This window comes from Manis javanica, chromosome 2, assembly GCF_040802235.1.
Source record: "Manis javanica isolate MJ-LG chromosome 2, MJ_LKY, whole genome shotgun sequence".
NCBI classification, from domain to species: domain Eukaryota; kingdom Metazoa; phylum Chordata; class Mammalia; order Pholidota; family Manidae; genus Manis; species Manis javanica.
In genome coordinates this window covers 111116590-111132031 of record NC_133157.1, presented here as the reverse complement: position 1 = coordinate 111132031, position 15442 = coordinate 111116590, and the positions used below count along the sequence as shown (strand labels likewise).

General features: G+C 36.0%; 1 protein-coding gene across 9 annotated transcripts in view; it reads left to right on the top strand.

The window, feature by feature from the left end:
- MALRD1 (MAM and LDL receptor class A domain containing 1) overlaps positions 1-15442 on the top strand; it is a 672837-nt gene that overhangs the window by 426910 nt on the left and 230485 nt on the right. For 5 of the 9 annotated variants that reach the window (XR_012127984.1, XM_073229120.1, XM_073229121.1 and 2 more), the window contains exons 30-32: positions 1025-1108; positions 1686-1814; positions 9044-9205. Coding sequence is in view for 8 of the 9 variants with exons in the window: in XM_073229120.1 (XP_073085221.1) it covers positions 1025-1108; positions 1686-1814; positions 9044-9205 (375 nt within the window). In the remaining variant the exon portion in view is untranslated. Of the gene's footprint in view, positions 1-1024; positions 1109-1685; positions 1815-3165; positions 5054-9043; positions 9206-15442 lie in introns of those variants that run through there. The other 4 variants (XM_073229123.1, XM_073229122.1, XM_073229127.1 and 1 more) reach the window with 3 other exon arrangements.

The following is a 15442-nucleotide window of genomic DNA, read 5'->3' as shown; positions in this document are numbered from 1 at the left end:
TTTATTTAATTTGTTGACTTTGATAAAAATAGTTTTAGACCTTTAGTTACATTACTTTGAAGCCATGAAATATTATCATTAGGCTTCATATCAGTTAAAATGATATTCAAATACGTGAATTGCTTTGAAAATTCTGTCGATTAACTTTTCTAGCTCCCTTTACATGAAACCATGATGCCTTCAATTATTATAACCGGCTTTTTTAAATCACAAACTATGTACTGGTGTTGGGATAGACCTAACAGTAAAAACTTCTGCTTTAAAGGAGCTTGGAGTCTGGAGGGAAAGACAGACATATAAACAGCTCCTGTATATAAACAGGTGGTAAGCATTTAGCACTAGAATTAGAGGGTTCTTAGGTGGCATGCAACAGGAAGTGTCCAACAAAGAGAAAGACAAAACACAAGAAAGAGGGAAGCTCTTTCCCTGAGTCTTGAGACTGAGAGATCACCCGGGGTACAGGAGTGGATGGTCAGTGCAGATAAAAGCAGCAGCATGTGGGAACATGGGAAATCAAGAGCCATCTTCAGTCACTGGCTACCGTTTGACTGGAGGTGCTTATGAGAACAATTGCAGAAAATGAGACTAGAAAGTAAGTATGAACTAAAAATGAAAGATCTCCAGCCCCTTGATGAGGAGTTTGAATTTATGTAATCAATAATGATCAACTGTTGACTGATTAAAAGAGATTTTGAAAGTGCAATCTTTATAACTTGCTGGAAAGTTGGATGTTGTGATGCTGGGCTTCTTGTTTGTGGAGTTGAGGAATGAACTTAGCAAACACTTAAGGTAGGAGAGCCAGGGAGAGGTTTTTATTTTAAGATAAAATGAGAAGACAGAGCTCCTGACTCATGCCAGGAGGGGACAAGAGAGCCTGTAGTTGTGTGTTGTCTAGGGGTTTTATAGACAGTTGAGGATTTTTGGGAATGTAATAAAGGGCTTAGGGGTGTGGACTTGTTAAGTGATCCCTGAATATTTAAATTAATTTAACACAATAAATTTATTGCTTTGTTTTCCCCTTGAGATACCGGCGTTTTGGTCTGGGAGCATATCAAACAAGACTGCCTGCCCAGCCCCCAAAGTGGGCTGAGCTATTGTCTTTTAAAGAGTAAGTTAAGAATCTTACTTCTTAACTTCCTGTGTATTAAAATGCAATCTTATTTTTAAGATAGAATCCTTTCTGCCTTTTACTTTGTTGTTTATTGCTGGGCTTAATTGCCCAGGTTACAAATAACCTCAGGTTTGAAGGAGGAAACACAACACTTAGGCCTGGTCCTTTAAGCATGCTTAAGTGAATCTTACACATGATTACAAATTATTAGCATAATAAAAACATGGGCTATCTTCCTTTATCTGGGAAATATTAACTGATCTCACTGAAGAATGACTCTAGAGCTTAATGTTTAACATGGAGTTTTGGTAGGGGGTTTCCTTGAATGTAGTTTTACTGCTCTGACTGTAATTATCCTGCCTTGCTTTTTCTGGAGACCCTCACCCTACTCTGACTACACTCATGGTCCCTGTCTCAGTGGGACTAAGAGTGGCATTGTCTAGAAGGATTGGACAACAATGAAGATCACTAAGTTATTTAATAGTGTCAGGTCTATACAATGACTAAATGGAGCATTCAAACTTAATTAAAAGTCTGCAAAAATGCTTTTAGTTTTTATTTTGTTTTTCCCCAGTGGGAGAGACTTCTGAGACTTGCCCAGAAGCCACAGATTTTTTGTGCCACAACAAGAAGTGTATTGCATCCCACCTTGTGTGTGACTATAAACCAGACTGCTCGGACAGGTCTGATGAAGCTCACTGTGGTAAGTCTCTCTGCTTCCCTGCAGCCTTCAGCACCGATTCGCACTTTAGTAGTAGAGTAACTTACTGGCATTGATGACTGAGAAGAAATGTTCTTCTATTGCAGTAGAGTAGATCTAAACTAGCCAAACCATTTTTTTCCCAACTTCTTTGTATAAATGTCCAAACTGCAGGCTTCTCATCCTTTTTATCCCTGTACTAAACACTGCAGCATTTCTACAGCAAACCACATGACCAATATTCTCATCTTGATACAGTGCAGAACTGTGTATGGGGTCAGAGTCAAGACTGCTAGAAACTGACCTAGCAGTCTACATTTCTTCCCTGGCTTTCATTTCTTCTTCCATTCCTTTCCCAAAAGATGGCTGATTTTATTGATGAGGCTGAAAAGGAGCACTTTGAATAAATGCTAGTCTCATGATTAATTTTATCCATTAAATTGCACTGGAAAGAGCCATGTCATTTTTTTTTATTAGAGCTTTAATTCAAGAGATTTTTAAACGTTGTACATAAAACCAAGCATACAGTTTTTAGAATATAAACATATATTTCAATCCAAATAATTTAAAAAATATGTATCTTACTGATGAGCATGCATGTGGAATCTTGATCCCTTACAGGCTACCTGTTGTAGTGAGCATCTGTGGCATAACACACTACCCTAAGAGTTAGTGGCCAATAAACAAGTTTCATTTTGCTCAGTTTTGTGGGTCAGTAATTCAGAAAGGAATTGGCAAGGTGGTTTCTGACCCACATGGCTCCAACTGCTACAGCTGAACTGGAGAACTGTTTCCAAGATGGTGTCATCCCCCCAGCATTTGGCGCATTGATTCTCTTTGGTCTCTCTGGCTGACTCAGCATGGCATCTTTGCCCCCTGACTAATCTGCATGGCTTGGGATTTCTGTAATGGGGCTGCCTCAGGGGGTCACGTCTTGCATGGGATTGGCTTTTACCAAAGTAAAGGTTCCAGAAGCAGGCATTCCCAAAAGCCTCAGGAAAAAAAAGCAAGAGTTCACTCCTAGCTCATACTAATGGTTATGCAAATAAAGAAACTCTAGCTTGTTTTCAAAGAGAGAAAGGAAATAGACTTCACCTCTCAATGGCAAAATGTCACCCTTACACAGAGAGGGAGTACCACACAAATCAAATCTAAACACTTATTTTTTAGCCCAATATCATCTTTATTCCTCTGCATCTTGTAGTATTAATGCTTCTGAAGTGTTTGTTTTCTACATTTATTATTTTCTTATTTTTAAAAAATGTAAGATATATGTAAGATTTACTCTTTTAACCATTTTTAACTGTACAGTTCAGTGGCATTAAGTGCATTTGTATTATGGATTGTATTGCAGCCATCACCAGCATCCATGTCCAGAACTTATTCATCTTGAAAAATCAAATCTCTGTACCTATTAATACAAACCTTCAATTCGGCTCCCCAGCTCCTGACAACCACCACTCTACTTCCTGTCTCCATGAATTTGATGACTCTGGGGAACTCATATAAGTGGAATCCTACTTTTTGTGATTGGCTTATTTCACTTAACAATATGCTCTCAACATTCATCCCATATTTTAATTTTAAATAGAAGTGTAAAAGGAAGTGAAAAAAATAAGTACTTTTTAAAACTGTACTATGAATATGCCACAGTATTATACACCTAATTTGCAAAACATTATATATGTCCTTTATAATATACATATTCTCAAATAAACTATAATACATTGAATGATACTTTAATGTTATTTCTAGCTTTTAAGTGTACTATATATATATATATTTTTTAATACTGTAGAAAATCTATTGCAATGGAGCTCTAAAAAATATGCTCTAAAATATAACCATTTATATATGTGAAATAACCATTTTCTCCTTGTCATAACAAATGGAATATTTAATGATCAGCAGTAAAACGTTAAAAACTTGGACAAATTTGTGGAAATTTTAAAGGAAAAATAACTTGAATGTGATGGTACTGACATACATAGTCTGGAAATGGCAGGGGGCAACTGTCACACACATAGAAGTTATTACAGAGGGTAAATTCTCTTCCTCTCATTTCAAGCTGTACATGTATTTGAAAATATTTGTATAAAAATTATACTCTTCAATTTATTTCTATTCCTAGTATAGGCTAGGAGCAACTGTCTAAGCATTGGATATATAAAAATGAGTAAGGCATTGTCTTAGGCTTCAAAAGCTCAATCTCTATTGCAGAAAAAAGCTAGAAAAGAGAGTGTATTAAAATATAGTATTCTTTGGTTTTTGGAAAAGTTATTAAAAAATTAAAAGATTCCTGACTATTATAAAGCACAATAGGTCTGACAATAATAAGGTTATCATAGTTTATTTGGGGATAACAGATGAAGAATAATGTGTGTGTATGTTAACATATGCACACCTGCAGATGCACAATAAATACAGGCTTATACAATGTAAGAAACAGTTACTGGGTATTTTGGTTTCTCAATTATGAATGATGCTTTTTCCCCCCTCTTTAATATTTCCTCTCAGACTGCTTTATATGATTTTTATTTTTCCCAGAGCTATTTTCAGGTATTGATGTGAAATTAGAGAAAGGCTGTTCTGATTCTCAGAAACTGAAATCACTTACATGCTCATCTTTGTTAGTGTTATAACTTTAATGGACAACCTCAGGAAGCATTTGAATTTACTAAAATGAAAGCAATATGCTGACAAATGAAAGTCGCTTTCCTTACAGCCTCTTGATGGATTTGCTCACATCCAAAAGGAACACTACATAACACACATACCTATACATGTGACTTATTGATTATGCAAATTGACTTCATCAATATTTTTGATACATTGGAGATTTATTTTAGATACATTGGAGATATTTGGGCTGGATTCCTGAAGTTAATCTGAGGTGGACAATGAAATAAATTACAAAATTTTCAAAATGACCTTTGGAGAAATATAAAGAAAGAATTAACCTTTGGTTTATTAAACTGAAATCTTCATTTTGACTTTGACTGTCACATGTTGGGCAATTATTAAATTCTCAAAGACTCAATTTCTTCTGTACAGTAAATATAATGTCCATCCTATAGATTGAGAGTTAAATGAAATAATGTAAAGAACTTATTTGTTCAGTCTTCTAGGATGAATGTTAGCCTCTTCCATTTCATTCTTTTTTATGTTCTCTTAAAATTTGTCATAGTAAATGTTTTACATGTACTTTATACTTGCCCATAAATAAACATAGCTATTCATTATGCCTAAATTTTTATTCAAGGTTATCAACAGAGATAAAATTTTCTTTTACATCTCTGCCTTCTGTTGCAAAAATGCATGGTTTGTAATAAATGAGATAGATTCTTTTAAAAAGAAACAGTTAATTTAGAAAATGTGTTCTTTCCTTACATGGAAGGAAATTATTACCTAAAACATGTATTTAGTGTACCTTGTATTCTGGCAAGGACTGTAAAGGGTATGGTCATGCTTTCTCTCTGGCCTCTTGAATTAGTGACAAACAGTATTATTCAGTTGTAGCACTCCTTCCTTTTGTCCCCAGATTCTTCAGAATCCTTCTGGGATGCAGCACTCCAAGAAGCCTCTTCACAATGAATAAGAGAGTTTTTCCTGATTGTATAAATGTCTTTAGAGTCAAGGATAAAGTCATATGTTAAATAAGGTAGAACAGAAGCTTCAAGTGTGGTCAGAAACAATTATTATAGGGCCTATGTGTCAGGGAAACAGTATACAGAAATATAATCATGCAGAACCCATATGTGACATTCTCATGAATTCATGACTGTCTTGTATGTTTATTGGAAGATTCTGTATGTTTGCAGTTGTGTTAGCTAAACACCTGGAGAGCTGGATTTCTTAGTTTTATCCCTATTACAGAACGTAATATAAACCTATCTACATCATAATAGTGAGAGGATAAGCATAAAGAAGGGATATACAGAGCCCAAAAGTAAGTGTATAGAAATAAATGGATTATAAGTGATGTAAAATGAATGAAAGAAATAACTAAAAACAATTCTTGATTTGAGGAATAAGATATGATCATGCCTTCATGAAAAGTGAAATACTGATATTTAATGAAAATACACTCAAGATACATAAAAAATTTGTATGAAAATACCAATGCTTTGTTTGCTAAATGTTTGGCATCCATTTAAACACCAATTTTTTCTCTGATGAAGTTTCTGTATCCTAATATTATATTTAAGAAAAAGTTACAAACAAACCATCTGGAGAATAAAACATTAAAAATAACACAAACTTCATCTTTCTAAAAAGAAAGGAAAAAGTACTGGAGGTCCTAGCCATGGCAATCAGACAACATAGAGAGATATACGGTATCCAAATTATTAAGGAAGGAAAACTGTCACTATTTGCATATGATATGATATTGTATATAGAAAACCCTAAGGACTCCACCAAAAATATTATTGGAGCTAATAACTTAATTCAGCAAAGTAGCAGGATACAAAATTAATACACAGATATCTGCTGCATTCCTATATAACAATTAACTAGCAGAAAAAGTAATCAGGAAAACAACTCCATCTATAATTGCATCAAAAAGATTAAAATACCTTGGAATAAACCTAACCAAGGAGGTAAAACACCTACAATCTGAAAACTAAAAGACCCTCATAAGGAAATTAAAGAAGACACAAATAAGTAGAAATCTGTCCCATGCTCACAGATAGGAAGACTTAATATTGTCAGAATGGCCATCCTGCCCAAAGCAATTTACAGATTCAGTGCAATTGCTAACAAAATAACAATGGCATTTTTCAATGAACTAGAGAAAGTAATCCTAAAATTCATATGAAACCACAAAAGGCACTGAATAGGTAAAGCAATCCTGAGAAAGAAGAGCAAAGGTGGGGGTATTACTCTCTCTGACTTCAAGCTGTACTACAAAGCTACAGTAATCAAAACAGTATAGTACTCTCATAAGACCAGACTTCCAGTTCAATGGAATAAAATAGAGAGCCCAGATATAAACCACCCATGTATGGTCAATTAATATACAATAAAGGAGCCATGATTATACAATGGGGAAAAGACAGTCTAATAATTGGTGTTGAGAAACTGGACAGGTACATGAAAGGCAATGAAACTGGATTACTGTATAACTCCATACACAAAAGTAAACTCAAAATGGATTAAAGACCTGAATGTAACTCATGAAACCATAAAACTCTTAGAAGAAAACATAGGCAGAATCTCTTGAACATAAGCATGAGCAATTTTTTCCTGGACACATCTCCTCAGGTGAGGGAAAAAAATAAAAAATGAACAAGTGGGATTACATCAATGTAAAAAACCTCTGTACAGCAAAGGACACCATCAGCAGAACAAAAAGGCAACCTATGGTATGTAAGAATACATTTGCAAATGATATACCCAATAAGGGGCTAACATCCAAAATACATGAAGAACTCACATGCCTCAGCACCAAAAAAACGAATAATCCAATTAAAAAATGGGTGGAAGACCTGAATAGACATTTTTCCAAAGAAGAAATACAGATGGCCAATAGGCACCTGAAAAGATGTTCCACATCACTAATCGTAAGGGAAATGCAAATTAAAACCACAGTGAGAAATCACTTCACACCAGTCAGAATGCCTACTATCCAAAAGACAAGAAATAATAAATTTTGGCAAGGATGCAGAGAAAGGGGAACCCTCCTACACTGTTGGTGGGAATGTAAATTGGTGCAGCCACCATGGAAAGCAATATGGAGGTTCCTCAAAATACCAAAAATAGAAATACCATACCCAGTAATTCCACTTCTAGGAATTTTACCCCCCACCAAAAAGAATTCCTGATTTGGAAAGATATATGCTCCTCTGTGTTTATTGCTGCACTATTTACAATAGCCAAAATATGGAAGCAACCCAAGTGTCCATCAGTAGATGAATGAATAAGGAAAGGGTGATACATATACACAATGGAACTTTACTTAGCCATAAAAAAGAAATCTTACCATTTGTGACAACATGGATGTACCTAGAGGATATTATGCTAAGTGAAATAAGCCGGACGGAGAAAGACAAATACCGTATGATTTCCCTTACTTGTAGAATCTGAAAACAAAACAAAACAAAGTGAACAAATTAGCCGTAGACTCACAGACACTAGAAGTGACTGTTAGTTACCATGGGAGAGAGGTTGAAGTGGGTCGGTTGGGAGAGTGAAGCGGATAAAAGGCAGAAAAATTCTCAGTCACAGGTTGGTCACAGGGATGGTAGTACAGCATGAAGAATATAGCCAATAATTCTGTGACATCCTCCTATGTTGACAATTAGCCCACTAGTGGGTGTGAGGATTTAATAATGTGGGTAACTGTTGTACTACTATATTATATACCGTCACCAATATAAGACTGTATATCAATGGTACTTCAATTTTTTAAATAAATAAATAAACATAAAGGAAAAGTCACTGATAATCTCAGTTGATTAATGATTAAATCACCCATTCTGTCTATACAACACAGTTTTATAGTGAATGCTCAAAAATAATAACTACTGTGAAAAAAAATAAAAAATGAAAGCAGACATCAAGATGTTATGATGGCACTTTTCACAGATGACTAGGTAGTAGATATTTGGTTATTATCTAGTAATTTTTTTCATTAGGAATAACTTAATTTTTAATACATCATCAATCAACACTTTTAGAAGAGAAATTATTTTATTATTTGGTGACTAGCTCTGAGATGTACATGGGTGATTGGTATGGTGCTGAGCGGGTTTGTGTCCTATACAGATTACTGCTTCTCCCAAAGGCAACTTTTCTTTAGCTAATGACTTCGCCTCTCTCATGGTATATGCTCTTCAAACACCACAGTAAACAGAGGGACTGAATTCAACATCCAAGCAACTGAAGCTGTTGATTTATTCAACCCAAATTATTTGTATTATCATAATATTATGTTCATTGTTCATATGCAGACACAGTTTTATCTATCATCTGTAAATATTGCTAGCCAATCCATATAACTCATTAATGGATAAATGACAATATTCATGCACTGTTACTAGACCTAATGTTAAAAAAATCTACAGTATACAACTGATATTACCAATGGATGCAAATGATCTGGTTCTTTAAATTTATTAATAAATGGTTATAATATGCAAATGCTAATTTTAAATAATCACAAGTGTAGTATAATATTAATTGCAATATACATTTCCAGAACACTCTATTAATATTTTTGCTTTCCTTAGTTCAGTATACAAGTACAGCAGGAAGTTGCAACTTTGAAACAACATCAGAAACCTGGACCACAGCCTGCAGTCTTACACAAGACACCCAAGATGACTTGGATTGGGCCATTGGCAGCAGAATTCCTGCTGAAGCACTGAGTCTGGACTCTGATCACACACCAGGTAAATCTCAGAGATACAAAGGCCAAGTAATCCACTCCTGGAAATATACTTTAACTGTCTGTCAGAATGCATTCTTTTTGTCGGTGTGGACATAGAGTGCAATACTCTTTATGAAAAGAGAGTTAATCCCTTTTATTTAACACCTGAATTACTAAATAGATCCGGAACTGACATTAATACAAGTAAATCCATGTCTCATATTTTAAAAGACTCACAGATTTTATTTATTTTGCCCTAAATGTGTCCTTAAAGTCACCAGCTGGGGCAGGAATAAGTACAGGGCATTCAGACTAATGCATGCAATGGGAAGAGGTGCACAGTTGTCAATGTTAAGGTTCTAATGCTGCCACAGTGGCCGGTAACTGGCCACCAATTTCATTTCAGTCCTGCAAAGTGCAGAGGCAGAAATGTGCAAGGTCAGTGGTGACAGAAGAAGGAGCTTCAACATGCTCTCGACAAGTTTTGCTTTTTGCCTTGTGGTTTGAGATTAACATAATGCTTAATGGTTTTGCAGTTAATAAGATCAGAATGGAAGTATTCTTATTTATTTCTACCCTGATGTCTTACCTGCTCAACACTTTTCTTTGGAATCCAGCTTTTCTTAGGGATAAAACTTTTCTAGCTTTTCTTAGGGATAATAATAATCTTACATATTTGTGATGGCTACTTTCATGTGTCAACTGGGAGGGTGTTTTCGGATAAAGCTAACATGAAGTCGGTGAAGTTCAAGTAGATTATTTTGCATAATGTAGGTGGGCCTTGTCCCATCAGTTGAAGGTCTGGATAGAACAAAACAGACCAGCCTTCAGAGCAAGAGGGAAGTAATTCCCCAAAAGACGGCCTGCAGATTTCATCTGCCGCATCGGCTCTCCTGGGTCTCCAGCCTACCAGATCACCCTGAAGATTTTGGCTTGACAGCCTTGATAATCACACAAGCCAGTTCCTTAGAATAAATGCCTTTTCTGTAGTTATGAACATAATATTCATTCTCTTTCTCTGGAGAACCCTAAGTAATATAATATTGTTCAAAACAACTAAAGCATCCGCACAATCAGAAAGAACATTATATGGAATTAAAACAACTTCTCATAAGAAAAGTATATAAGATTGGCTCAGCTCTTTTATGGCTAGTGAAAAGATAATAATAATTTTATTATTTATGTATTCCAGGCAGATTGAAAATACCACAATGTTTAATTACAGCATTGGTGTTCATATTCTTGTTTTAAGGTTTCTCCTTAATTCATCTTCAGATTGAATATTCTTATTCCTTTTGAGCTGTCATGTTGTATTTTCTCTTCCTTTTGTCAAGTTTTTTTCACCCTTAAAAAAACAGGAAGTTAATATACACCAGATCAAAAGTTACTGTAACAAAACAGAGAATCAAGGCACTGAGATCAGCAATTAGGAGCATTCAATATGTAACAAAGGTCAATTTCATGGGGAAAATATATATTATTTACTATGGTGTTGCCATATTTGGTTGTCCGCCTAGAAGGAAATGAAATTAAACCCCAGTTTTTCTTTTGTATATTTCACATATAGAAATATATTCAGACTTACATGTAACAAAAACAATAAAACTCTTGCAAGAAAACCAAGGGTATACTATATGCAACTTCATTTCTTGGGGGTTAGAAAGTGCAGTTAAGTTAGATATCAAATCCCAGTTTGGTTATTTGGCCTAGCATAAATGACTCCCTTTTGGGCCTGTTTTCTTTTTTGACAATAGTATTATATCATAATTTATAAATTTATCTAATGGCAAACTTAAATTTCCCAACATGTTCACTGTAATAAATATCATAACAATGTAAATACATTTACAAGGATTTTTTTTACTTTTGTGATGGTTTTTGAGGATAAACATTTGTTTCTCTTCCTTGACAAATTAATAAGAAACTGATTTTCATTTTTGCTATCAAGATCTAAACAATAATATGTAGATACATTTGCCTGTGGTTTCTCTAGATAACATAGACAACAATCTTTCCTTTTCTTAAGACAGTATTTGAAAATTACAGATCATGCTTCTAGAATAATTTGCTAATGCCACAAAAAGTATTGTAGGCTTAGTTTCGGAAAAGGAAAAAGTAATAATGGGCATGAGAAAGGTCCCAGCATTGCTCAAAATAACATAAGTGCTCAATTGATAGCTTTTAATGGGACAACTAAGGACTACTAATGCTTGTATTTATTTTCTTTTTTGAACTTCTATAGCTTGTGTGAATTCATTAAAGACTGTATGAGAAATGTGGATCTGGTAATTTATGCAATGCTGTATACAAGTAATGTTGTCCACAGATAAAGAAAAGTAATCATTCTGACAATTCTTTATTACCCTTTCTTTTAATCACTACTTGAAACAGTATATTTTTACAGAGTGCTCTCTTCAAAGCAGCCTGATTATATCGTCCTCACAACACTAATACGGCTCACTGAACTTGCTGAGGCATCTCTGAGACAATGGGCTGCTAAATAAATTGTAAGATCATTAATTAATTTTGACCCTCTGGGAAAGACAAAATTCTTTATGAGAAGGCCAACAGATTCTAAGAGCCCATGGTCTGTTTCTAAGCATCACAACATTGCTGTTAATTAAAGCTGTATTTATGGATCTTTTCACTTATTGTTACCATGATGAAGAATTAGATACATACATAAGAAGGACATTTTCAATGCCCATCACAGGCCTATTTATGAGCTGTTTTGGAGCCATTGCCAAAGTTGTAGAGAGAAGCCACAATCATTAATCCACTGTCCAGCCTGCATGTGAAGAGTGTTTAGACTTAGTATATGTGGGATTTAATGGCAAGAGTGACATTCGTGTGATATAAATTAATGAAGATATAATGTGAAAGCTGCTTTCTTTTTTCCCTTTCTTCAAACTTTATTCCTTTGCAATGGTGATTGACTATCTCCTCCATGAGACAATAAACTCGGGTAGGGCAGGAGTCACTTCTTTTACTATTTCTGTATTTGCTCCAGCATTTAAGATTTAACATCATCTGACAAACCCTTGTGTATGTCTCACTTCGCTTGCTTCTGTCTCCTTCTATATTTATTAACAGCAGAGCATTTTGGATTAATTAATACAACGTGCATTTCTTGAGTGCCTACTAAATACCACACTAAATGTTTTAGGGAGCTGAGAGTATGAGTTAACTAGATGTTTGCAAAGAAACTGGGTGAAATCTGCTGCCAGATATAACCCACATGCTTACCATTGTGACTCTATACTTAGAACCCAAGGTCAAATAATACCCCACCACCATCTTAGTGTTACTAATACTCCAGTGTAAATAACAGCTGTTTAAAAGCATTATGTGTTCAATAAATGCAACTTCCTTGATACTTGGTTGACAGAGCCCTGCAAGCTAGGCTGATAGAAACCATACTTCCTGTTAGGCAGATGGAGCAGCTATTTTTATTCCAACACTAGCAATGAGAAGCAAGAAAAGCCAAATGACTTCTCTAAGCCTGTGCAATGAGTCAAAAAAGCCAGAATTAAACTTCTGGTGATGGGACCTCATCCCAGCCCTTTTCCAGGACATCACTACAGCATGCTCCATCCCTGTTAGCTGTGCTGCCTGGAGCTCTCCGTTTTCGAGAAACTTCTCTTTATTCTAGGTTCTACCCCCATTAACCCTGGTCTCTATTAGAGCAGAGGGAAACCCTCATATTCATTTACATGGGAAGGTTGGGGCTTGGTCAAGGTTATGGAGTTAGAAATATAAAAGCCAGCCCTCACCCAAATGATTACCAGACCACTCACTCTGCTCTTGTTTACACACACACACATACACACATATACTTGTACACACTCACACATAGAAAAAGACAATAGCTTCACTGTGACACATTTTTAGATATTCTAATCAATGGACCAGAAATTTTTGAGGTATTCCAGAAGGAAAAACATAAAAAAAAACAAAAAACAGATAGTAGAATGCATGGAGTATAAACAGCAGAAACCCCAGCCCAGGAACCGCAGTTCACTCTAGGTCTTCCCAAGGAAGCTACCCAGATATTCCAAGATCAAAGTAAAAAATATTCTTCTGGATAGAAGTGTGTCCCCCTCAAAATTTATTTGTTGAACCCTTAACATTTGGAGGTAGGACCTTTAAAGAGGCAATTAAGGTTAAGTGAGGTCATCAGTTTAGGTCCCTATTATCCAATAGGATGAGTGTCCTTATAAAAAGAAGAGACATCAGGGAAGCAGACACAGAGGAAAGGCCCTGTGAGCACACTGCAAGAGGATGGCTGCCTGCCAGCCAAGGAGAGAGGCCTCAGGAGAAACCTACCCTGCCAGCACCTAGATCTTGACTTTCAGCCTCCAGAACTGTGAGAAAATAACTTCCTAGTGTTTAAGCCACCCAGTCTGTGGGCATTTTGTTATGGCATCTTGAGCTGACTAATACACATATCAAGAAAGGTTGTGAAGCATTCCTCAGAGTAACTCACTGAAAAACAGCACTCAGGACCCCTGGGAGAGTTGGGACCTAGGCCCCCACCTTGCACTGCCCTCCCATGACCACTGCTTCCAAACACAGCCGCTCACTGAAGTGGCTTTTTCTCACAGGATAAAATCAGGGAACCACTATCAAAGAAAACTGGATGTCTGCCTTGGGAGGCAGTATCATGAGATAATTACAGCCTGAAAAAGAGGCAAAGTCATACTTGGGGTTAGATGGGATCAACACGATAGGTTTGCAGGAGAAATTAAGAAGGATAACTTTATCCAAGAATAAAACAGTGAAGCACTGCAGTTTGCCTGCCTGCTTACCTCTTGACCTTACAGCCGAGTGTAAGGTTGAAGGCACTAGGGGGAGGGGTGAGCACATCGGACACTGGTGACATGCCGAAGTCCCCAGCTGCTGCCCCCTCCCAACCTGAAAAATGTGCCTTAAGCTAGCCGATCCTCGTGCCGTGCCGCTGTAAATCTAAGCTCTTTAACAACTCACTGCCTGCCCTTCTGAGTGCAACTTCCCTAGCCTGTGTCTGTACAGACTAGTGAACTTCGCCTGGGATAGCATTCAAATAAACTGCCTGGCCCTTTGTTGCCTCTCTTTGCCTGCTTATTTCAGCTAGAATTTATCTTACACCAAGGACAGTAGTTCTCAAACTTGGTTGCATATCAGTCATCTGGGAGTTAACATAAAAATACTAGTATCTAGATCCATCCACTAAGATTCTGATATAATTGGTCAATATCGTGGCCTGGGTATTAAGATTTTCAAGAATTCCTCATAAGATTCTAATGGGTAGCCAATATCAAGAATTACTGCCTTTCAGGGAAGTCTGTGTGTCCCTGTGCCCAACCCACCTTTATAGCATCTGCTCTTCTTTCTCCCAAAGGGGAGCTCCTTCAGGAATACAATTCTGTATAGGAGTTACAGGGACAGGGGAGGAGGCAAGTTAAAGACATTTTCATCTGCAGCCATTAGAACAAGGTGCCTGCATTACTGTTTCCAGTTTTATAAATGCTTGTGGATGGATGTTGAATAGTTCTTTTCATCCATTTACCCAAATCCAAACAAAAGGATTATTTTTTCAAACAAAATAAGGAGAAATTTCAGAGGGAGTTAAAGGAGAACTAATACCTGTTAACTGAGAATTAGGAACAGGAGTTATTATCATTTAATCCTTTTAAAACATTGGGATGTGGAAAATACTAAATCTTCGAAAGGTTAAAAAACTTAACCAAGTCACCAGCATGACTGAGCAGGGAGATTGGAATATCAAACTTTGCCTCAGACTTTCTTCTGTGGCCTGTGTCCAGCGTGATGGCCACTACCCACATGGAACTATTGATTGCCTGACCTGTGTCAGGTCCAGACTGAGATGTGTTATAAGAGTGAAATATACATTGAGTGTCAAAGATATAGTATTAAATATATATATGTGTGTGTGTGTGTACATATATATATATATGTATAAATATATATATATAAAATTTCAATAATAATTTGTATTTTGACTTATATTGAAATGATAATACTTTAGATATGCAGTCTCTGACCTGTTGAAAAATGTATGTCTCTGACCTGATTGATAACAATTGTATGATGGCAAGTTTTGTTTCCATAATTAATTATACAAAACCATTACGGATCTTTAATATAACTTTTGTATTAGTTATTATAGGATCTGCATTTTCAGGTAATGGCCTTAAATTTTTCCATAAGTAATAGAGTGCAGTAACTCCTGTTGGCAGAATGATACTTTTCTTAAAAT